The following is a 24,203-nucleotide window of genomic DNA, read 5'->3' on the forward strand; positions in this document are numbered from 1 at the left end:
ACTGCTGGGTTGGGCTTTGCTGGTGGTGCAGTGGTTAAGAATCGGCCTGCCAGTGCAGGGGACATGGGTTCAAGCCCTGGTCTGGGAAGACCCCACATGCCGCGGAGCAACTAAGCCCGTGCGCCACAACTACTGAGCCTGTGCTCTAGAGCCCGTGCTCCGCAACAAGAGAAGCCACCGCAGTGAGAAGCCCGCACACCACAACGAAAGAGTAGCCCCTGCTCGCTACAACTAGAGGAAGCCCGCGCACAGCAACGAAGACCCAACGCAGCCAAAAATAAATAAATAGATTTTAAAAATAAATAAAAAAATAATAAAGACTGCTGGGATTTTGTCTGAAACTCAAGTTTCAAGGGTGTCCGTGAAGGACAGTGTCCTGTAACACCTTCCACCTTCCTACTCCCAAATGAAACATGTACAGGGAAATTATGGGCAAATGAATCTCTAAGCCATGGGTTAGGATGGGGAAAGAAGTGACCAAGCGCGACTGCAGCACCAGAGAAATGGCTTCTGTGAGTCGGAGAGCTTAGGCAGGAGGGTGTGCTCACTGCAGGACTCACCCGGCCCAGCTGTGCGCCCCGACCTGGCTTCCTGGGACTCCAGCTGCTCCGTGTCTACTGCGCAGAGCTCCTCCTGCTCCCCCGTGCCCGTGGAGGCGTCCTCTGTCTCCTCCTCTTCCCAAGCCTTGCTGGGGTCCTTTGCAGACTGCTGCTGCTCCGTGCTAGCCACATCTGCCAACAAAGTGCACACACGTGAAAAGGTCAGCTCTCTGCAGACAAGGCCATCACGAGTGGGTGTGCTTTTGGTCATTCGTACTTCCCAAGATTCTGCCACTGACTGGTTATGTGGCTTGGACACAGTACTTGGCTTGTCTGTGACCTACTAATGTAAGTGCTTAACACTCCCCCCCTCGCCCCCCAGCCAGAAGCTTCAAGGATACAGTGTAACTATACATGTGACCATAGATTGGATGTTTAGCTGGGTTTTTATTGCTATGACCAGAGACTGAACCAGAATAAACATGCCAGGCACGTGACTCAGAGCAGCTAATGGAATCATCCTCATTGCCAAGTTATGGGTGGAAAACCTGTAGTGATAAAGTATAACACGGGGCACAGAAAGATCAGCATGGGAATCCCAGCATCGTGATCTTGGACAAGTTCTTAAACATCTTTGGCCTCAGTGTGCTGATCTATAAAATGGAGAAATCCTAGCTGGTAAAGACTGTCAGAGGAACTCCATGATCATGCTGCAAAGGCTCAGAATGGTGCTGGGCACAAGGTAAAAGCTCCATGCGTGGCAGCCATCACTGGTATTGCTTCATTTTTCTTAAAAGTGGGGACAGGGAGAGAAAAGAGTAATCCACAGCAGAGCAGTCTTTTTGTACCATCCTCACAGTACACATTATCAACACCAGCTTACATATTAGGAACGAAACAGTGAAAAGTTACCAAGAGAACTTGAAGCGGAGACTGAGTGACGACTGACTACTCCCTTTCTATGCTGAGATCTTTTTTCTCCTTGTTTGTTTGTTTGTTCATTTATGGCTGCGTTGGGTCTTCATTGCTGCGTGCGGGCTTTCTCTAGTTGTGGTGAGCGGGGACTACTCTTTGTAACGGTGCATGTGCTTCTCATTGCGGTGGCTTCTCTTGTTGCAGAGCACAGGCTCTAGGCACGCAGGCTTCAGTAGTTGTGGCTCGCGGGCTCTAGAGTGCAGGCTCAGTAGTTGTGGCACACGGGCTTAGTTGCTCCGTGGCATGTGGGATCTTCTCGGACCAGGCCTCGAACCCGTGCCCCCGCATTGGCAGGCAGATTCTCAACCACTGTGCCAACCAGGGAAGTCCTCTCTCCTTTCTTGAAACACAGATTTCAAGTTCACAGCTCCTATCATTGCCGGGTGATTATGAAGAAATGTCCACTACTCAGAATCCCTGAGATCAGTGCTGGGTTTGGATACGGCCAACCATTACCAAAGATATTTAAAAGGCTTACACTAGACTCAGAACCCTGAACACTGAAACCCTGCACTTGGCTACAGATATCTTTATATCAAAAACAAACTGTATTTCTGCACAGTTCTTATTAGAAGGAAACTAGTTTAAAAAGCCATTTCCCCTCCCTCCTAAGATGACTTTTAAGAACACCTGGTGGGCACACAGCATAAGCACTCACAGAGCTCAGTAAGCAAAGGAGAAGCCTTCCCAGCATCATACCATAGGTCTGTACGTCATAGGGCTCGCTACCCTGTTTAATGTGCTCAAATGCTTCCGCGTCCTCTGCCTGGGTCTGGGCCGGGCCCTGCTCGGTGTGGCTGTCCGTGTCCACAGTCCTCAGCCTCTTGTGCACACGCTCATTGTGGTCACCCATGGAGCGTTCGTTGTCGGCCTGCCCAGGTTTCCTCTTAAAACTCTGCGGGAAATATGAGGAAATTCATCAGAACCTTGTCTGTAATGGCAAAAAGAGTAAAAATAATCATAATATTTATCCTCAGGGGGCTGATTAAGTTAATCAGGTGTACCAGACAAGAGTGGATTTCAGTGAAGCTGTTAATAGGAAGATCTCTAAATACATATACAGAGCAATCTCTATGATATACTTTTATACCTGAAGCAAAGGCAAAGAGGCAAAGGAACACTCTCACACAGGGAGGTGCACACACACAAACATCCATACATATACTACATATGCAGAAAGTCTCTTAGAGAGAAGACAAGACTGGCAGCACCAATATGCTCTGAGGATAGTCCCTTGGGTGGCTTGAAGACAGGAATAAAATGGAAGCTTTTTAGGGGATTGGTTTCTATATACTAATTTTGTATCACATGCATGAATAATACCCCATTTTAAAAAGCCTTATTTTTAAAACACAAAAGAGGGAATTCCCTGCCAGTCCAGTGGTTAGGACTCATCGCTTTCACTGCTGGGGCCTGGGTTCAATCCCTGGTTGGGGAAATAAGATCCCGCAAGCCATGCAGTGCAGCCAAAATAAATAAATTTAAAAAAATTTAAAATTAAGACACAAAAGAGAATGGACATTGAACAGAGTTAAGACTGGTTAGTCCTTGGCAACAACACACAACACCTGGTTTTTAGGCTCCATAATAAGAACTTAACATGATAAGGGTGTGTGTGTGCATGCATGTGTGCATGTGTGTGTGTGTGTCTTCTGTGCGTGTATGTGTGCGTGTCTGTGTGTGTGTGTGTGTGTGTGTGTGTGTGTGTGTGTGTCTGTCCCCACACAGGGAAGAAGCCCCAGCTGGGAAAGCCCCACAGTCCTGGTCTGCTCACCAAGGCTGACATCATGGTGAGACAGCAAAGGCTGGGAATTTAGTGTTTTTTTTTTTTTAAACCATTACATTTAGAACATCATTTTACATGCAGCCTTCACCTAAGTTTAGGTGAAGAGTGATAGAGACCTGTGTGTTTTTCCTGGTGTTTTTCTGAGAGGCCAACCGGGCAATGAAGTTGGATTCATGGCCTTCTGCCTGGTTTGCATCCGCAGCTCCACTGCCGTGTTCCTGTGAAATCCAAGCCACAAAGAATGAGGTGGAGGAAGCTGTGCAAGCATCTGGTTACCGACTGCACTGTGTACAGCTCCTCTCACCATTCTCATCTCACAGTCACATGCAGTCGGCACTCTATATCCGGGGACCGGAGGGCCCACTGCACTGTGCCAGTTTACATAAGGGACTTGAGCAGCCTCGGATTGGGGTATCCAGGGGGTCTTGGAATCAATCCTTCTTGGACCCCAAGGGACAACTGTGACCATACCTGCCTGTCTGCTCTGGAACTCACCCATGACTAAGGCTTGGCCTGTGGGCAGAAACGAGAGCATCTAGACCTGAGTCTGTTACCCTCTTGCGGGCCTTCGTTAGTTCCTTGTCTACAGGAGGTAATGGCTTACTCTGAAGGTGGGACAGACCTCAATTTGAAACCAGGCTTCATCACCAACCAGCTGGGTACTCTGGAGACTATCATTTAACTTTACTGGAGCTTATTTAACTCAGATATAAAATGGAGAACATAGGGACCTCTCTGGTGGCGCAGTGGTTAAGAATCCGCCTGCCAATACCAGGGACATGGGTTCTATCCCTGGTCCGGGAAGATCCCACATGCCGCGGAGCGGCTAGGCCCGTGAGCCATGGCCGCTGAGCCTGCGCGTCCGGAGCCTGTGCTCCGCAACGGGGGAGGCCACAACAGTAAGAGGCCTGCGTACCGAAAAATAAATAAATAAATAAATAATAAAATGGAGAACATACAAAGAACAATAATATCTATCTTATAGGGCCACGATGAAGACTTGCTAAAGTAATGAAATGCTCAGCACCTAATGGGTGCTCAGTAAATGGTTTGGAAGGGGGATGAGAAATATAAACCGTTGTAATTATTGCTGAGAAAGTAGGGGTGCAGAGAGGCCAAGGGAGTTGTCCAGAGAAACCTCTGAGTAGCAGGCCCTCCAACTTCCAGGGCTCCTTCCAGGCTGCCAGTGCCCCAACTGGGCCACAAAAGACACATCACCCTACGTCAAGGAATGAAGAGGTACTTTCCATTTGAAATTAAAATGTTTAGAAGCCTGGTGAACAGCGAGGAAAAGGGAAGCACTACTAGATACTAGAGCCATACCACTGCATGAAGTCTCAAATTCAGCCCTTCTTTCCTTAGGAGCTTTCTAAAATATAATTTGAACTTGATTCTCCCACAGAGAGCTACACTCTAATAACGTTTTCTCATTAAGCACATGACTTAAATAAAGTGTGTAAAAGTATTCTGGGATTTGTTCCAGGAGGCATATAAAAATAGGCGTACGACCACTTTCTTAATGAACGGGAGATTTTAGATGTCAACCACAAAAAAACATCACACACGACCCAATTACTGCTAAATAGAACTTGGTTTTGGACAGGGAGAAGAGGCCCTCCCAAGGGGCAGCTGGCGAGGCAAAGAGGGCCCTTCACCTCCTTCCCCTGCTCCTTCTCGGGCGCGGCCCCCGCCAGCTCCACGGCACACTCGCTCTGCACGCTCTCCAAGCCCGTCTGCCCGCAGGAGTCGTGCTCTTTCCTCTCCGTAGCCTCTGGCACCTGCTGCTCCGCGTCAGAGTTCTCCCCTTCTTCTTCTTCCTGCATCTGCAGGGAAATCAAATACAGCATTAACTGCTCTGGAGAAAGAAGATGAGGTGGGGGGCCCCCCTCACCAAGGGGAGTCTGCAGGGAGGGGACCGGCCGAAGCGGGTCTTAAACAGAAACATAAAGCTGCTTGGCAAAGTAGCCTAAGAGAGATTCCAGTGGGAAGAAGGTAATTTTTTCTCATCATCATTATTTTTAATCGAAGACAAGCCAGACCCGCCATGATACCTGAGGCTGGAGACCCTGGTCAGCAGGGACGTCCTCCTCTGCACCTTCCTCACTGGCATCCTTGTCCTCCAAAGACTGCTGCTGCTCCTCTGCATTCTCTTCAGGATGCTGGGCAACATCCTTGTCTTGGTCGTCAGCTCCTGTGTCCATCTCTTCCTCCCCCTCCTCCTGGTCATCATCACTGGAGCCTCCCTCAGGCTCGTGCTGACCCTGACCTTCATTCTGGTCAGCCTCAGTCTCTTCGTTTATGTCTTCAGCTTCATGACCTGCTTCTACAGTATCCATTGGTTTGTCTTTAATTTCCAAAGGATTCTCTTCTGGACAGATGAAACCAAAAAAAGGAACACAGAATTTAAAAATCAAACAATGTGATTTCTTAAGATGGGATGTAGTTACACAAGTGTCTTATTATTATTCTCGAACCAGGAGTTGGCAAACTATGGTCCTTGGGCCAAATCTGGCCATCCACATATTTCTGCAAATTTCTCCACAAGTTTTACAGGAACACAGCTGCACCAACCGTTTACCTATGTGTTTCCCCATCCATTCTGTATTACCTACAGCTGCTTTCACACTATAAGAGCAGAACTGAGTATTTGCGACTCTGTTGCAGCTTATGACCTGCAAAGACTGTATGTTTATTATCTGACCGACCCTTCACAGAAAAATTTTGCCTACGTCTGCTCTTAACCGTACTTACATATTGCACACAACTGTTTAGATGGTGCATTTCATTAAAGAATAAGTAACCCACTAAAAAATCCTAAAAGCCACCATAACAATAGGAATTTAGAACAGATAGGAAATGCCAGTCTAATTTTCAATTATCACTGGGAATAATTGGTAGACATCATTCTTTACCATACACAGAAAATACAACATATATTCAAATGGGAACAATCTAATTTAAACATTTTGTTTATTTAAAAGAGCTTTTCTATACTTTGGGCACTTCAGAAATCAGTTATTTTGTTAGCAAATAATTCTTTAAAATAATTGCTTCTTCAGATTCACAGAGAGAACTAGTGGTTACCAGTGTGTGTGTGTGTGTGTCTGTGTGCGTGTGCGGGGGTATGTGCTTGTGTGTTGGGGGTAGGAGAGTGGGAGGTACAAACTATCAGGTGTAAGGCTCAAGGATGTATTATACACCCTGGGGAATAAAGCCAATATTTTGTAGTAACTGTAAATGGAAAGAACTGTATAAAACGTAAAAAAACATTTTTTTAATAGTAATTGCTTCTTAGTTTACGTACACAGTAGCTTAAAACGAGTCTGAATATTTTTCTAGGGCAAATGGCTTATTAGATTCTCAGTGGATTTTAATTTTATGCTTGGTTGTTGAATTTAAGGTTGAAGTAAGATTCCAAAATTATAAGTTAATGGAACTGCCTTAGAAGCAGCAGCTTATACTACATTTAAAAAGTAAACCAGAGGGCTTCCCGGTGGTGCAGTGGTTAAGAATCCGCCTGCTAATGCAGGGGACACGGGTCCGAGCCCTGGTCCGGGAAGATCCCACATGCCGCAGAGCAACTAAGCCTGTGCGCCACAACTACTGAGCCTGTGCTCTAGAGCCCGCGAGCCACAACTCCTGAAGCCTACGTGCCTAGAGCCCATGATCCACAACAAGAGAAGCCACTGCAATGAGAAGCCTGTGCACTGCAACGAAGAGCAGCCCCCGCTCACTGCAACCAGAGAAAACCCATGCACAGCAACAAAGACCCAACGTAGCCAAACAATAAAAATAAAATAAATTTATTTTAAAAAAATGTAAGCTAGAGATTCACAGAGTGAAGACTGTTCTAAGCACGAATTACCAAATACCTTAAACGTGAGAAATGCATTTAAATTTATGAGCCATATACTCACCTCCTAGATTTAACAGATGTTAACGTGTTACCACAAGTGTATCAAACTTGTCACTTATTTTTAAGAAATAAATGGTTCTGGACACAGCTGTCTGGATTCTGGATGCCTTCGCCCTTCCTACTTCCTCAGAGCTCATAACCTGAAGTTACTGTATATTATTCCTTTCTATGTGTTTGTACATTTGATGTATCCATAAACAATATATAGTACTGGTTCTTGTATTACATTTCCACCTAAATGATACCTCTCATTAATTCTTTTGTAACTTGCTCTTTTCCAATATAGTGTTTTTAATAGCTTTCTACATATATAGCTGATTCACTAAGAAGCAGAGCCTGGCTGGCGCCACCTTTCATCTGGTTACCCACCACGACGGGGGCTCTCTATTTCAGCGGCACCGCGTACACAAGCTTCTGATACTAGACAGCACCCCCAAGGAGTCACACTCGGGTTGAACAGTGGGTGACAGAGGCGCTAGAGTACTGCCATGCCAAGTGATTTCTTTTGGGATTATTCCATTTCACTCCCCATGATGATTTCATATTTCAGACTAAGCACACAACATACGCACAACAATCAACAACTTTTCCAGGAAAGCTGTGACTGGGCTCCATGAGAGGCCTGGCTCTACCTGGACTGCACGGTGTTTACATCAACCCATGAGATGGGGCACATGGTGACACTGTGGGGCAATGGAGCTGTGTGTGACAGCACCGCCTGGGACAGCAGCACTGAAACACAGGACAGGAGATGACAGGAGTGACAGAGATCTGCTGGTTTACAAGCTTTAGGTCTACCTAGAGGAGAAACACAACAAAGAAAAAGCGAGGAATTTTATCAAACTGGAATTGTGCTGACCAGACACAATAATGACCTGGCCATGACACTGGCCTGAAGAGAAACCTGTTACTGCTCAGTTTCAGTGACTTCCAATGGGCTCTTTAGGTTTCGAAAGACACACCTTCTCCGTCTTCGCGGTCTGTGTCCCCATCACCATCCTTGTCTTCACTGTCTAGGTCCAAGTCATCTGGAAGGTCCAAGGCCTCAGGTTCGGGCAGCTTTTCCTGATTACCATGGTAAGGGTCCACCTCGTTCTCATCATATTCCCTCTTTGGACAACGGACAGAACAGGAAAAAAAAATAAAAATGAACTTTTAAAAAGTGTAGCATTCAGGGGCTTCCCTGGTGGTGCAGTGGTGGAGAGTCCGCCTGCCGATGCAGGGGACACGGGTTCGTGCCCTGGTCCGGGAGGATCCCACATGCCGCGGAGCGGCTGGGCCCGTGGGCCGTGGCCGCTGAGCCTGCGCGTCCAGAGCCTGTGCTCCGCAGCGGGAGAGGCCACAGCGGTGAGAGGCCCGCATATCGCAAAAAAAAAAAAAAAAAAAAGTGTAGCATTCACATATAATCAGCTCAAAGCACAGCTGACTCTTGAGCAACACAGGTCTGAACTGTGTGAGTCCACGTGGACCACTTATGCACGTTTTTTTCAATAAATACGTGCTCCAGTGCCACACAGATCCGTGGCTGGTGGGACCCATGGATGTAGAGGGCCAGCTGTAAAGTTACACACAGATTTCCAACCCTGCAGATGGTCAGTGCCCCCAGCGCCTACATTGCTCAAGGGTCAACTGTAGTTATGCTGAGAGAATAGTGTCTCTTCCCTAAAATTACCAGCACACATTAGAATTTTACCAATATGTTTTGAATTTTCACGTTGGAATTTCAAGTTTCACTTTCAGTGCACATTCTCCACTGATAAGAGGTGCTGCGTTACTTAATCTCAAAGAGGACACGGAAGCTTATGGGAAGAAATATAGAAAAGGACCACAGGTTTTAGCTTCCAAACTACAGCATGAGTCCAAACAGCATGAAGACCACCTCATCGGTAACCAATAGTTAGATATTTTATGTCCGGTTAAGAGGCTCTGTTACACATTCCCTTATGAGGCAATGGGAAAACAAATGATAAGCAGGGAAAAAAATGTCTTGAGACACCTTGGGAGCTGTGTGTTGCAGTGGCCCTGGCCTTGAGTCAGGAGAGCAGGTTGGTTTTGAATCCTCATTACCTCGTCTATTTGTTCATTAATTTTATCTTGGCCTTGCTCATCATCAGCTTCTGCTTCTTCCTTTCCTTCCTTCTTATCTTGCTGGGTTTTATCTCTGTTTGACTTCCCAGCATCCAAGTTGTCATCTTTAGCAACAAGTTCAGGATCTTCCTAAGTATTAGAGGAAGAAAAAACACAAAAATCCTCGCTCTCAATATGAAAAACTGCTTTCACATAGGGTGACCCTACCTAACGCAGCTCTTAGACACATATTGGGCCAACCCCATGGAAACATCCAGCCGACAGGGCATATGTAATCCTGGAGGGAACGTGCAGGTCTGCCCGGATGGCAGCAGTGAGGGCAGGTGTGTGAACAGCGGGGGTGGGGAGTTGTCGTGAACATGCAGGTCAGGCTACTCTTTTAGCTGTGAAGACAGTCGATAACCTAGATAGCAGAGGAAAAAGAAGAAACAGAGATGGAAGAAACAGAAGAAGAAAAACCAAGACAGAAAAGGACGAGCAGTGAACAGCAGGGAGTGGTATTTGGGAGGAAGACTGCCTCCTCTCAACCTAGGGACTATGTGATGGAGGGAATCTTTTAATTACTTCGTCCATTCCTGGTCCTGTTTCTTCAGTTTTACTGTCTTCTTCCTCCTCATCTTCCTCACCGTCGTCATCACCCCAAAGCCTCTCATCTAGTTTGTCAGCTTCCTCACCATTCAGATCGCCCATCTGTTTATCCAGGTCTCCACCTTCACCATCTGATTGCTCATCATCCTCTTCTGAAAGGGAAGAAGGCGATGAGCTTAGTTCAGCACATCCCCAAATTGATCTGTTCCTGTGTATGCAGGAGAGGCGAGGGCCGGGCAAGGGTCCTACCTGGGATTTACTGCCTGTTTCTACAGAACACCCTAGAGGAGATGCTTTAGATCTCAAGTAGTCCTACTGTGTTTTGCAGCCTGTTTGGAGGAGGAAGGAGGTCTGTGACGTGTTATGTTGACAGACTGTAAGGAGGGTGGTGGAACAGCTGTCAGGATGCCTAGTTCTGGTGCTGGGAGAATGTTCATTATGGGACTTCAGCAACCTCACTGGATTTTGGTTTCTTACCTGGGAAATGATGAGGCGGGACTACGAAATTTCCAAGGTTCCTCCCCATCTCCAACATACTCTATGTCAATGATTTTACCCAACATCTCAAATCATGTGTCTAGCTCAATTAACCAGAATTTTCTTGCCTTTGTCTTCGTTCAAGGTCTACTTTGACAAAGGTTATACCCTTAAACGCTACTTAGGCATGCATACATTCTTCTACTCTGAGGTCAGGTATCATTTCTGCAAGGCATTCACTTAAAGTAAGACACTGTATTTCAGATTAAACTTTGGACAGAAATTGAGGGCAACAGTTGAATTGTGGTTCAAACACGATAGATGATAATGTGCTGTAAGAAATCTTATTATCAAATAATTTTCAATGACATGTAATGTTCATAAGTTAAAAGAAAAACGCAGACTATAGAACCACTTATGGTCTCTGCGTCTATATATATATACACGCAAGAAATGGAAATAACCCAAAACTGATTAAGTGATTTATTTGGGTGGTAGGCCTAAAGGGTATCGATTTGGTTTCTGCATTTTTGTTCCAAATCATCTACAACAAATGTCTACTAATTTTGTAATTAGAAAAAAATATATATTTAAAAAACCCTCCCCAGAACAATTTAACTTGAGCTGAGAGCCAAGCTCTGCCAGGGACCATCTCCCTGCTCTTCTGGATTTCCCTGAAGGACACTGCAGAGTCACTGATCTGGCACAGGAGGCAGCCAGAACATCAGAGTCAGCGTCTCCGCTTACTCAAGAGCAGAATCTCCAAAATGGACTAGAGACTTCTGACCGGAGGTGGGGATGGCACAGGCATGTACTGATGTTTCCACCTGCAGTTATGCAGAGTAACCAACTTGTTCCAAAAGAGTATAATAGGCTCCTTATTGGAAATATGTAATTTCCTGTATAAAATATTTATTTTTCAAGAATAAGAATGAAGTGACGGATAATCTCAAACCTTGTTCTTCAAGCTCCCCATCATGCATTTTCCCGTCAAAGTCTTCTGACATCTCAATGGCATTATCCTCGCCCTTAATGTCTGATTTTGAGTCAGGATCCTCTTTATCCTTTTCTTGACCCTTCTGAAATGTATCTTCTGCCTATATCAAAAAGCATTATAGAAACATAAATGCACACTGTAACATTACTAATGTTTATTCAGCTCTAAATAGAATATATAAATGCCAAGATTAATGGTATAAAATTATCTCTGGGGAGAGAAAATACACATAATTTGTGACTTGCTTTAACATTTCTGTAATTAATTTCCAGTTTTATTACATTTTTTGTTAGAGAATATAGAATTTTGTTGAGGTTTTCTCCATGAGAATTGTCTGTTTGCCAAGCCATGCAGCTTGTGGGATCTTAGTCTCCCGACCAGGGATTGAACCTGGGCTACCTGCGGTGGAAGCACAGAGTCCTAACCACTGGACCGACAGGGAATTTCCCTGAATTTTTCTTTTTAATCCATACGTATTAAAAAAGACTATGCATCCTCTGTAGGGTAAAAGAAAATTCATCAGTCTTATTATATTTAATAAATTTAATATAGATTTATTATATTTAATATCTGTTAAATAAATTAATATCTGTTGTGTCACTTTGTGTCACTTTGATCTCTCATAGACATTACCCAACTGTGAATGTAATTTTTCCCCCTACTACTTTCCTTTTTATTTTATTTTTTTATTGAAGTATAGTTGATTTACAATGTTGTGTTAGTTTCGGGTGTACAGCAAAGTGTACACATACACACACACTTTTTCAGATTCTTTTCCATTGTAGGTTATTACAAGATATTTAATATAGTTCCCTGTGGTATACAGGGAACTTGCTGTTTACCTATATTATATACAGTAGTGTGTGTCTGTTAATCCCAAACTCCTAATTTATCCCTCGCCAGTGAATGTAATTTTCTTCACTTTTCCTTAAACTATATATTCCTACATAATCTACACTGTATTGGGGGCAAAAGATTCACATTGTTATGTTTCATTATAGCTGAATTTTTAAAGTTCTTTTTTTAAGATACAAAAGTAATAAAATCTCACTTAAAAATTTCTAAGCAAAACAGAAAGAATAAAGTTCCTCCAGCACCACCATCCTCCAAAACTCCCAAAGAAATTACCACGGGTGATGTTCTGGCACATACTTTAATCTGTAAGTACACGAACAGATGCTTAGAAATATAGATGGGGTATACCAATACCGGCCTCCCGCATCTTCTTCAACAAAAAGGGATTATGCTTGACAAACTGTTTTGCCATCTGCTTTTTTATTTAAGTTAAAAAATGTCTCCTAGATATATTTCCATGTTGTCACTTATAAACCTATCTCATTGTGTTTAATTATAGTATTGCTCTGCATGAATAGTATCATAATTTAAATAATTCACAATTTTCACCAGTATAAATAATGCTGTAGTGAGCATCCTTGTATAAACACACTCCATTATACACATATTTATTATCTTGGACCCTTATTAGCATTTGTACAAGAAAACATGGAATTCCTAGGTCAAAGAACACACACAATTTAAAATTTATTAGATACTGCCAAATTGTTCTGATAGCTTTCTATCCCACTTAATGTTTTTTACATTGGATTTGTACTTTTGTTAGGTTTACTTTTTCCTTTATTTTTCCATTAACAAATTACTGTGTGCTAATTAAGTTAAATTTGAGAAACACGGAAAACGGCCAAAATAACAATAATGTGTATGTTATCTGTGTATATATATCGACACACATAATGTACATGAGAGCTATGCCCCATAAACGCTAGCATTACTCTTTTGTTTTTTTTATTTCTTTCCAATTTTCCCTTCAAAGGAAGAGAGGAAGCTTGGATTGGTTTGTTCCTTTATTTTTAATAAGTATAACCATACCTTAAATAGAAATTTATGCAGTGCTCTAAATTTAGAATATAAGTGATAAAAAGTAATTCCACTACCTCTTCTTTCTTCAAGTCACGGTTGATTAATCCAAATAAAAGTAGTGTGTTTAAAAAAACACTCCCAAATGAGATTGGAATTTAAAAAAGCAACACAACAATCTTAGTCCAAAGCATCTAAATATTTCAAAAGCATTCTTGATTCCAAATAAAAAAGGATAGAGATTATAAAAATGTCACCATGTCTTAAAGACATACAACAAGAAAACCTATTAACAGCAAACACTGGCATTGTTGTTTAATGCAATGATCACTTAAAATAGCCAAGCTTTTTATCCCTAAATGAACCACTACCAAAAATGCTCTCTTACAAGTCATCAGCAAAAGTTTTCCCATTTAAAATAAAAAATTTTTAAATCATTTCCCTCCCAAATTATAGCTACAACCAATGACTGTGCTGCCAAAGTTCCTTTCTGTGGTCTTTAAGCTTTTAATTTACATCCACTCCCTAAGCTCCAGTATTCTTAGGTGCCTAGATCACAGTTTGAAAACCATTAACCTAGTAGAAAAACCATTTATATGTAATTTAAATAGTGAAAAAGGAGTGAGCTTCTGTAAACTATATACATATTTCAGGCCTGTGAAAACGTACCTGTTCTTCATTTTCTATCTGGTCACTCACATCCTTTACGCCCTCGCCTTCTCCAATCCCACCTCCCTCGTAGTCATGGAACTCAGTCGCTCCCTCTCCCGCTGAATCTTCCATAAATTCTTTGGGCAAGCAAAACCCCTCAAAAATAAAAAGAGTGAAAGTTAGGTAAAAAAAAAAAAAAAAAAACAATAAAGAAGGGATTTCCAGTCCTGCTGCAGGAGAAAATACTGTAAATAAATGATTAATTCTTTTCTAGCTCAGTATTTTAAATCTGATTGAAGTACAGTAGACTTTTGTTGGTGACAACAGTTATTATGCAGTTTCAAAGCTTGACATCAGATTTAATATACAAGGTTTTGAGACTCTGTGGAGGCCTCTGGTGTGTAGTAATTTGTCATCTGCCAAGTCAAAAATTTGAATGAGGTATACATTAGGACGGTGTTTAAGGAGCAAGTTATGGGGTGGGGTGCGGCACAGAAACTCTCAGTGTCTAAATCCCAAAGGGGTTTTGTCCTTTACTTCTCAAATTAGTAAGCCTGAAAGGAAGGAGAGAAGACATGTAACCCCGGAGATACAGCAACTTGAAAGCAGAGGCTACAAGTGAGAGATTTCATTTCCTTTCATTGAAGAAAATTTTATGTGATGCTCCTCAAATAAAGTCATGTTTATTATAATACAAAAAAACATGCCTTCCCCTTCAGCTCTTGAAGTAAATCTGTCACTCTCAGGGAACGTGCTGTATCTAGCCTGGGCTGTTTGCTGCCAAGGCACCTGGCACCCTGGCACCCAGCATGGCAATGGGGTCTAGAGTTAAGAACAAGGTCAGACACAGCAAGACTTGTGAAGAGTTAATAAAACTGTATTTCATGTCAGAAAACAGCCCAGGGCTTCCCTGGTGGCACAGTGGTTGAGAGTCCGCCTGCCGATGCAGGGGACGCGGGTTCGTGCCCCGGTCCGGGAAGATCCCACATGCCGCGGAGCGGCTGGGCCCGTGAGCCATGGCCGCTGAGCCTGCGTGTCCGGAGCCTGTGCTCCGCAACGGGAGAGGCCACCAACAGTGAGAGGCCTGCGTACCGCAAAAAAAACAAAAACAAAAAAACCCAAATATCAACTACTAGTGTGTGGGACAAAAGTGAACAGAAAAAGAAGAAAATAATGGCTCTCAATCAGAAATTTTATCAGAGAAAGTACAAGCTATCAAGATCAAACTATCAAGCCAATCTAAGGATGAGAATGTACTAAAAATAAGCTGTCAACTAACAAGACCAAGTTCCAAGACCAGCAAACACTGATTGTGACTTAGTTACACAGAACTAGCTTCCTATGGATTAAGTGCTTTAATCACAACCAAGATCTATTATCTTTTTTTTTTTTTTTGGCCTCGCCATGTAGCCCGCGGGATCTTAGTTCCCTGACCAGGGATTGAACCTGTGTCCCCACTGCAGTGGAAGCTCAGAGTCCTGGACCACCAGGGAATTCCCCTAAATCTATTATCTTAGCACTGTGTCTAACCTACTTTCAAGTTCCCTCAGCACTCCTCAGAGAGGATAGGAACACAATTCGGACATTTAAATGAATGGAAAGGCAAACTCACCTTCAGGACATGTATTCTTAGAAAGTCGACTGAAAAATACATTTTGGTTAAGACAGTGAGATACACTATTTTAAAGAAATATGTTTAGATGCAGGCAGAATAACCATAAAGGAAGGAGATTCAGGATGTCCTTCTGCAGGTCACGTTACTACAGTGGCGGCAGCTGGGACAGCCACTGAGCTCCCAACACTTTGCTTTCATCAAAACCACTTCTACTCCACACCGCTACCCCCAAACACACACAGGTCTGACAGCCCACAGTCATTCTAGAACTTGTCAGACAAGAGAAATGGTGCAAGTGGACAAACGTAGCTAACCCAAATCTCAGGGCACCCTCAACATACACTGTCCTGCCACTGTCTCCTACATGCAAGTGTTTCCTCCAAGAAGTGATGGGATGTAAGACTGGCTCAGTGCCCATCAGATAGAGGGGGCAAATCTAAGAGGCGTTCATTTATCCATTACACAACAAATGTACGTATTTATCCTCTAGATACAAGGCACGGGCTTGCTCCCATTTTTTTTTTAACCATTTCCAGTATTCCAGATACTCAGAACTAAGAACTCTTGACTGTTTACAAGAAGCCTAGACCTCACCTTCAGTTTGTAAATTCCTATCTTCCTCAAGTGCATCTCACCTATACTATACTTAGATTCAGAAAAGATCTTAAAATACTAGGGACAAAACAAAAACAAAACCAAAAAACTATATACTTAGTTGAAGGTGATTCTCACAAAAATGCAAATCCCATTTGTAAAATGAGGAAACTGAGGCTAAGTGACTCACTCACTCTGAGTCCCAGAACCGGACACCCTTGTGACTGGACTTACCACGCCAGGCTGGGCCTGTTAGTTCTGACTGCTGCTCCTGAATTCCAAGGGTAGGGTCTACAATCTCTGTAACTTCAGTGATTTTCACAGCACTGGGTACATGGCTGAATGATGAACGACTTCCCTATTAAAGACGCCCCTCCTAACATTAAGAGCCCCGTTACCATTTCAGCATGCATTAGTATAAACGACCGAAAGCTTAACAGCCTTAAGGATTCATCTGTCCTACAAGTCTAGCTCAGAGTTATCATAAGAAGATTTCAAATTGGAGACCAGGAAAGAAGGGTGTGAACAGAAAGCAGCAGCCTTTAGACAGACTCTGGAGTCTAGGGAGCTCCCCAGTGAGGGACCTTCAGGTTCCAAACCTTTAGTGGAAAAAGGATTAGTAAAAGGAGGCCAGACAAAGCAGTAAAAAAATCCACAGGGAGAGTGGGAATTCCCTGGTGGTCCAGTGGTTAGGACTCCGCGCTTCACTGCCGAGGGCCTGGGTTCAATCCCTGGTCAGGGAACTAAGATCCCACAAGCTGCGCAGCCAAGGGAAAAAAATTGTATTTTGTAATTGTCTTAATACCTTTGAGAGAATGCTTTCCACCTACAAAAACATATAAATAAATAAACATATAAATATAAATATAAATATATATATATATATACATATATATATATATAAAATCCACAGAGAGAGCAAATCACCTCCTGCTATTTGTGAAGGCCCAAAATAAAATCCCATCAAACCAAACACTAATGGGTATGGAATACATGGGTACCTGCTTCCCCATGGTGCTCCACGTAAATAGTCCTTACCTTCTGGGCAAACTCTGTAAAGATCTGGGCAAGCACAGAGAGCAGCTTTGCAGTGCTGCGGTGAGTTGCCAAAGACACGGTCAGGAAGAAGAGGACGAGGTCAGAGTACCTGGAGAGCATGGGCACCAGGCGCACCAACAAGCGGCAGGACTGGGCGAAGAACTGGGGGCAAAACAGATCAGAAGGCCTGCTCACACCAGGTCTCCTCTGGGGTGACTAGGTAGTGACGGTGGTCGTACCACCTTGTCAATGTAGTAAAGGTCACTAATGGTACATTTTATTTACACACACGTACATAACACCTGCTCACTGAGATCTCTTCCTTGTTTACACAAACCCTCACAACACTACACTTTAAATTCTTAGTCACTTAAGTCTCAGTTAACAAAGTTGTTTGGTGTTTAAAAAATATGTTTATATACAAATTCTACTGGGAATCAGAGTTGGCACTGGAGGCAATACTACAGAATAACACACAAGTCCTCAAAAATAAGTTGCTTCTGTAGACTTATGGAGATGATAACGTCATCCTCTTTTGGCTTATCGTGAAGGGACAGGTGTTTGCACAGTACGGCCATTAAGCCTTAGTTATGGCGGCAACATCCACCATTAACATCGAATACCCAGGAGTATGTGATTAGGATGTGAAAGAACCCCAAGATAATGGATATTCTGGATTGGCAGCATTTTTGCACCTACGCGTCTTACAACTGTAATCCTTTGCCAGCAAGCCCTAAGCTTTCCAAAGTTTGTCAGTGAGGTTTACATGTATAAAGACATCAAGGGATTCTTAGCGATTTTGCCGAGGAGGCCTGCTTTGGGACCACCACATGGAGCAAGGTGAAACCCCCTCTGCCTCTGCTCAGCCCACTTGGACAGCAAGCAGCCTGTAAGGAACCACTGGTTACCGTGTGCTTCGCTGCTGTGCCATCCTCGCCAGACGATTTCAGCCGTTCCAAGAGCTCAGAGACAGCGGAAATTATTTTCTGCACATGCAAAGTGCTCACGTCAGCCCAGAAGTCATCCTCTAAGAGTTTTGTTAGATGTCCTGACTGCAGTCTCTCAAAGCCTGCTGCCTCTTTCATTCACGGAAAAGAATGACATGGTAAATAACAGAAAACAAACTCTTTTCATCTCCATTCATCCAATAATCATTTCCCACATCTGGCCTTAAATATTTAGCCACATAAATAGATCATCAAAATAAAAATTAAATCAAGTAAGAAACTAGTATTTTCCTGATCTCAGACATACCATCTTCTTGTGGTCTTGTTCGGTGAGTGCTCTCCTCTGTTTTTTTACTATTTCTTTCTGCTAAGTTCTGGATGGCACAAAGGATGGCCCGGATGGCAGTTTCCATTTGCTCTGAAAAATCCTCCACAAACCCGTCATCCAGCATTTGGTTTCCTAGTAAAGTAACATGGTGCAGAACAAAGTTTTAAAAACTCAGTCATTTGTTTCAGTGCTTCTGGAAATCATTAACAATCCTCATTTGTCATTTTAACAAACAGCCACCTTGTAAACACCTGCTATGGTTGAGCCACTGTCAAGCTGTGCTGGGTACAAAGAAGAAAGAGACACATTCCCGGCCTAGGTAAACCTATAAGGTTATTGTCTTGTATTAAAACAATTTTGCTAAAAGAATGCCAAAAATATGAAAATAGTTAAGATGGAATATATGAACACCAACTTAGTCCAAACATTAGCCAGCAGCTTTCCAGTCTAAGGAAGAACTTTCTGAAACAGCCAGTGAGCCTGTGCTGTCTACTTACTCATGTGCTATAAAGTACGCAACGTGATGGCAATCCAGAGGCAAGGTTCTCAAACAAAAGAGGCAACAAAAGTTAAGAGCTATGTGTTCCAACTATACTTCCCTGCCTTGGAACCCTGGACAGATCCGTCTAGAACAAAACACAATGTGTCTTTAGGACAACCGGGACTTAAATCTATAAGATGTCATTCCTACACTGGGCTTTTACTCCCTTACTGAACAATAGTCCTCACCTCCTTGGCTGCCTGGGGTAAGCAGATGTGTCTTCCAAGTAGTGAAGTCATCTGTGGCTTTATTGATCTCTCTTCTTACATATTCCAGGCTCTCGACTAATGCCATTTGTGGGTCTGTTTGCTCACCCTCTACCCCTGGAAGAATGAACAAGGACTCTAGGCCTTGCAAATGAGCTGACACCTGGGACAGGCAACTCAGCCCAGAAGAGCAAACTTCAAAATCTTTCCTGCAACAACAGAAATGCCATAATGTTGAAAGGAAGGTGCTAACACACACACACACGCACACACACACACTCCCTCCCTCCCTCCCTCCCTCCAACCACTAAAACTCATTGCATCTAAAGATTTACAGCTAGACGTATGCCACAAAGCGCTATGAGGGTCCACTGGAAAACCGAGGACTGAAGCATGACCCCTTCCATCATTTCATCCCGTTGCTAAACCCTGACCAAGCGCCGCACACACAGAGGCAGAGCAAAGATGTAGGCACACTCACCAAGAATGAAAGAGAGTCTCACAAGATTGCTGCCTAATTTTGTCAACATCAGCTTTCACTGTCTTAATGGCTTTCAGCATCTCTGTTAATCTCACAGTTGACTGTTGCCAAAGCTGGTCCTGTTTTCGCATCCGGCAACCAGAGGGCAGCTGCCTTCCAGGAACTGGGGATGGGTAGCTCAGATCTGACGGGATCAGTTCCAGCACTGCTCCAGAAAGCTGCCCCTTGGTGAGCTCTGGTCCTTCCAGGGAGGGGGCAGAAGGCTGACCCTGTGCCTGGGCATCACCTTGGCCTGCAGCTGGCCCTGCACTGGGGCAGCACTGGAGGAGCCAGGAGAGCTGCTCAAGCAGGATCTGGCTCTGCATGGCCAGGTGCTGCAGCCTCTCTGTCCACTGCTGCACCCCGTCCTGAGGGGGGAAGGCCACGGGGTAGACGGGCGGCCCTGTCAGCCTGCTGTCAATCTCCTGCACACAACTGAGGAGGTTCCTGTGCAGAGAAACAAACCCATGGGGATAACACATGGCACCTTAAACTGTGTCACTGCGCTGTTTGTAACGGTAAATTCACTGATTTCTGAACGAAGTTTGGGCTTTTCCACATAATCAAGAAGAGAGGATTCCCCAGATAAGTAAAAAGTCTGTTCAAATGCCTTCCAAAGTACTTAAACACATCCTTCAGTGTAGCAGAAGCATCGGTGCTCACTGCTTATCACCTGCCCCTTACAGGCCTCTCACATCCAACACAGTCACAGCGCCACAGTGATTTCAACCACTATTTTCTAAAAAGCAATCTAGTAAATATAGGAGACTTTGCTAGATAAAGCTCTTATGAGTGGAGAGGAAAACAGCTGAAGTAACTACAGTCTAGAAATACTACCTGTTGGCCAAGGGTCCACTCAGTAGATGATGACAGGCTTCCTGCCCTCATCTTTGAAGGGTCCATTTCTATCGAGGAGCACCAGTGTATGTCAGCAAATTGCAACTCTGTGATCCAAAAGGCCGACTCACATCTGATCTGTGCCCGGAGTCTGAGACACCCGATGCCATGAAAGCAACCCTGCCCTCGGCCCACATGGACTGCCAATCACAGACGCCCTCATTCCAGACCCAGGTGTGGTTCAGCCGTGAACATTTTTACCGTCTGACTCGGCCTCGAACCATCCCCCAGAGGTGCTGCCAAAACCAGGGGGCAGAGGCATCACCACCAAAAGCAAGGGGCCAAGCCAAGGCAAACCCCACCTGCCCCTTCGGACCTCAGATTTCACTGCATAGTTGGGAGCAGCGTGTGCAGCAACTCTGAGCTGCGCATAATACTCTTGATTCGTGCTGCAAACGCAGCCAGTCAGCGATACCTGAGGAGGATCCATTGCTCGGTCAGCATGGTCAGGGAGCGCCGCTGTCGGATGAGCACCTTTGTCAAATGCGCCGAGAACCCTTTACACCGCTCCACGTGGCCCACACCCATCTCCTGGCAGGGGGAGAACAGAGCATGCTGAGGGGCCGCTGGGAAGTGCTGGGTCCCATGCTCCTGGAGGGGAGCCCCTGCTGGGGCGGGGGTGGGGTGGGGGTGGGGGTGCGGAGCCTGGGTGCGCTGCCCTCTAGAGGCGACACGTCCACCTCTGGGAGCAGCGCATCTCAAATTACGCTTCCACTGAAGTTCCATGAACAGGAACTAGTTTAACATCAAAATTGGGTATCAGTGATCTTCTCTCAATTCACAGGGCGAAAAGATCTGAGGGTAGCATTCTCCATTTGAAGTTTTTCTTCTGTAATTTTTCTTAAGGATTTGGTCCTGTTAGCCAATGTTGAATAACAGAACTTATTATAAAATGCTCTCTGATTAAGCACAAAATTACATTGACTTATATTGTAAGTTTAATGACTGCAAAAAGTTCAGTCACTTCCAGTAATGGGCTGTGATCACTGGACCAGGTCTGAGGACGCTGCCCTGGATGAACAGAACTGGAGTCCCTGAGCCCCTGCAATCCCAAGGCTCTATCATCCTACCTTGGCGGGAGCTGCCAGGACTGCACTAAGCCTGGCGTGCCGTGCAAGAGAGCGATAAAAATACTTCTGGCACCCCTCCCACGAAGACGAGATTTCTGTAAGCAGCCTGGGAAAGAAACCAACATGATTTACTTAATTAAAACCACTATCTCCACCCTAGATCCTGAGGAGTCAGAGACTGGTCCATTTAGCCGCAACCAGAAGCCAAGAGTCTGAACAGATTTATTTCTGTGAGGACCCATTCAGTCAGCCATTCATCAGTCCTTTATACAAAGGATGTGTTACATACTTAGCACTGAAAGTAGAGTGGGAAAATAAACTATGACAATATGGCTTCCTTAATAAAAATGTTATGCCTATCTTGACAGCGGAGTCTAGGGATCATAAATTCTGATGCCTACAGGGGCCATGCAGATAACATACATGGTTAAGGACAGCCAAGCACAAAATGATCCTTGGCGATGACAGCTGAGAAGCAAGAGGGACCGTTACTGACCACAGTGAACCTGAGAGCATGTGTCCTATCAAAAGGAGGGCACTCTAGTCAACTTTCAACCACATGGGAAGGCAAGCACACTTGGCCAAATTTTCCCGAAAAACTGAAAATCCAGAATGTTTATGTAAAATTTCTACTTTTTACAAAAGTGTTGTGTTGAACTCAAATTTAAAGCACTTGAGAGGGCCACTGAGCAAAGAAAACACACATGTATGCTGTACTCAGCTCATTTCCAACCAGTTACTAACACAGAGGGAGCTCCATCTGTCTCCAAAGTCTATAGGCTCTAAAATTCAAGAACATATGGGAACTTAGGTTTATGTACATGGAATAGCTAAAAGTGTGGCCATTCTCTCACAGATTTTCACCTGTACATTCAAATCAATTGAGTAGACCTCAGGAAAAATCAAAGGACCAAAAAAAATAATGGGAGACATGAATACAAGGAGGAAAGAGGAATGGAAAGAAGAAAATCAACAATTACTCACTAACTACTGACACTTGCTTTAAACACTCAAAGTGGCCCCTTGTCTTCCTTACCCCACCAGATCCCCAACAGAGCCCAAACCACCCAATATTTCGAATTCGTCCCTTACCTTTTCCTAATGAAAGAAAAGAAGGTTAAAAAAAAAAAAAAAGAAAATTAACACTGGGTGCTCGCCATCTGCCAATCCTGAGCCAGGCACTTTTCTAAATGCTAATTTTATGGCAACACTAGGACAGAAGTACTCCTCTCCCCACTTTGGCAAATGAGGCCATGGAGGCTTAGCTGACTTGCTCCATTTATAATTAAAAACACAAACCTAGAATCAGCTGCCTGAGTGCTGCTGACTATAGACAATGCGCTCTGGAGATCCAATGGGTGAAGATGAAGCATCTCTTGAAGGTTTTTTGAACGGGCCCAGGAAAGACCTTTGCGATATGACAAACCTAGGAAATAAACAGCAGGTGGTTAAATAAAGAAACTCAGGAGAGAATAGATGTGCCAGGAACCCCCCAATGCCATTGCTACTCAAAGTCAAGTCCTAGGAACAGCATCGCCCAGGAGCTTGTTAGAAAGCTTACTCTCAGGCCCTGCCCCACACCAACTGAAACAGAATCCGCTTCTGCACTTTACCAAGATTCCCCAGGTGATTCACACACAAGTTAGTCTGAAAAGTGTTGCTCCCTATGCACGTTGGAAGGGCGGGTGCTGTACAACATATGGTGATGAAAATAAAAAACATGGTTTCTGAGAAACCTCATTACAAAACTGTGAAACTACTTGGGAGTCACAAATGGTTCATCATAGGATTTTCGTGTGTGTTGACTGGGACTCACACGTTTCAAACCTTGACTTCCACCTTGTTTCCCACCATCTCAACTGTCTCTACAAACTTCCCCCAAATCACCCACGTTATTTGTCTTCCTAAAATCAGGTGAGTACACTTCACTGGGTTTCCATCGAGGACCGTACCAGTTTTTGCAAGGTGTTTAAAGAGGTCTGCTAAAGCTCGCTGCTTCTGCATGAGAATGTGCTTGGCTTCTGAGCGCTGCTTCTCCTTCTCTGCGGAGGGCTCCACCTTTAACCTCTGCAGCTCACTCATAGAGGAAATTACTTCACCTGCAGGGAAGACAAGGGGGAAAACATGGAAATCCCCAGGAATTCTTAATGTGCTCAAATTACCCAAGACCAAGGACCTGTCAAAACGAAGACCAGGTGTCATTCATCTTTATAGCTAACACAGTCCCTAGCATTTGGTAAATTCTCAATGATTAAACTGATCAAGATGCATGATAACGGAAAAAATCAAAACACATGGCGCTTCATATCTCTCAACAACAAACAACCCAAATAAAGTAGATATTCTGTTTTTTTTTTTATTCAGGGGTTTCATAACCAATCAAGCAAAAAGCACTTATTGAACATGGATTATGTGCAGTGATTTACACTAAAAATTTTAAAAACTTGAGGTAAATTTCCAATACATACAACATGTATTGAGCGCCTACGCTGTACCTGGTACTTGGTAAATGTTCTTTTAATCTGCACAGCTCCAGAAGAACTTATTTGTAGCCA

The 24,203-nt window shown here is 44.0% G+C and overlaps 1 protein-coding gene across 7 annotated transcripts in view; it reads right to left on the bottom strand.

Moving 5' to 3' along the window:
- The window catches only part of MDN1 (midasin AAA ATPase 1), a 155,823-nt gene that overhangs the window by 10,818 nt on the left and 120,802 nt on the right, over positions 1-24,203 (bottom strand). For 4 of the 7 annotated variants that reach the window (XR_016395154.1, XM_089921862.1, XM_022552633.3 and 1 more), the window contains 19 exons: positions 23,601-23,747; positions 22,948-23,074; positions 21,649-21,754; positions 20,994-21,109; positions 19,643-20,128; positions 19,144-19,370; positions 18,394-18,546; positions 18,048-18,217; positions 17,140-17,301; positions 13,911-14,048; positions 11,325-11,466; positions 9,869-10,044; positions 9,284-9,433; positions 8,179-8,326; positions 5,352-5,668; positions 4,956-5,123; positions 3,417-3,518; positions 2,214-2,409; positions 561-731 (listed from right to left, as the gene is read on the bottom strand). Coding sequence is in view for 6 of the 7 variants with exons in the window: in XM_089921862.1 (XP_089777988.1) it covers positions 561-731; positions 2,214-2,409; positions 3,417-3,518; positions 4,956-5,123; positions 5,352-5,668; positions 8,179-8,326; positions 9,284-9,433; positions 9,869-10,044; positions 11,325-11,466; positions 13,911-14,048; positions 17,140-17,301; positions 18,048-18,217; positions 18,394-18,546; positions 19,144-19,370; positions 19,643-20,128; positions 20,994-21,109; positions 21,649-21,754; positions 22,948-23,074; positions 23,601-23,747 (3,402 nt within the window). In the remaining variant the exon portion in view is untranslated. Of the gene's footprint in view, positions 1-560; positions 732-2,213; positions 2,410-3,416; positions 3,519-4,955; positions 5,124-5,351; positions 5,669-8,178; positions 8,327-9,283; positions 9,434-9,868; positions 10,045-11,324; positions 11,467-13,910; positions 14,049-17,139; positions 17,302-18,047; positions 18,218-18,393; positions 18,547-19,143; positions 19,371-19,642; positions 20,129-20,993; positions 21,110-21,648; positions 21,755-22,947; positions 23,075-23,600; positions 23,748-24,203 lie in introns of those variants that run through there. The other 3 variants (XM_089921861.1, XM_089921863.1, XM_030760325.2) reach the window with 3 other exon arrangements.

This window comes from Delphinapterus leucas, chromosome 12 (genome assembly GCF_059928025.1).
Source record: "Delphinapterus leucas isolate spDelLeu-1000000601 "Yukka" chromosome 12, BTC_Dleu_Yukka2, whole genome shotgun sequence".
Classification (NCBI taxonomy): domain Eukaryota; kingdom Metazoa; phylum Chordata; class Mammalia; order Artiodactyla; family Monodontidae; genus Delphinapterus; species Delphinapterus leucas.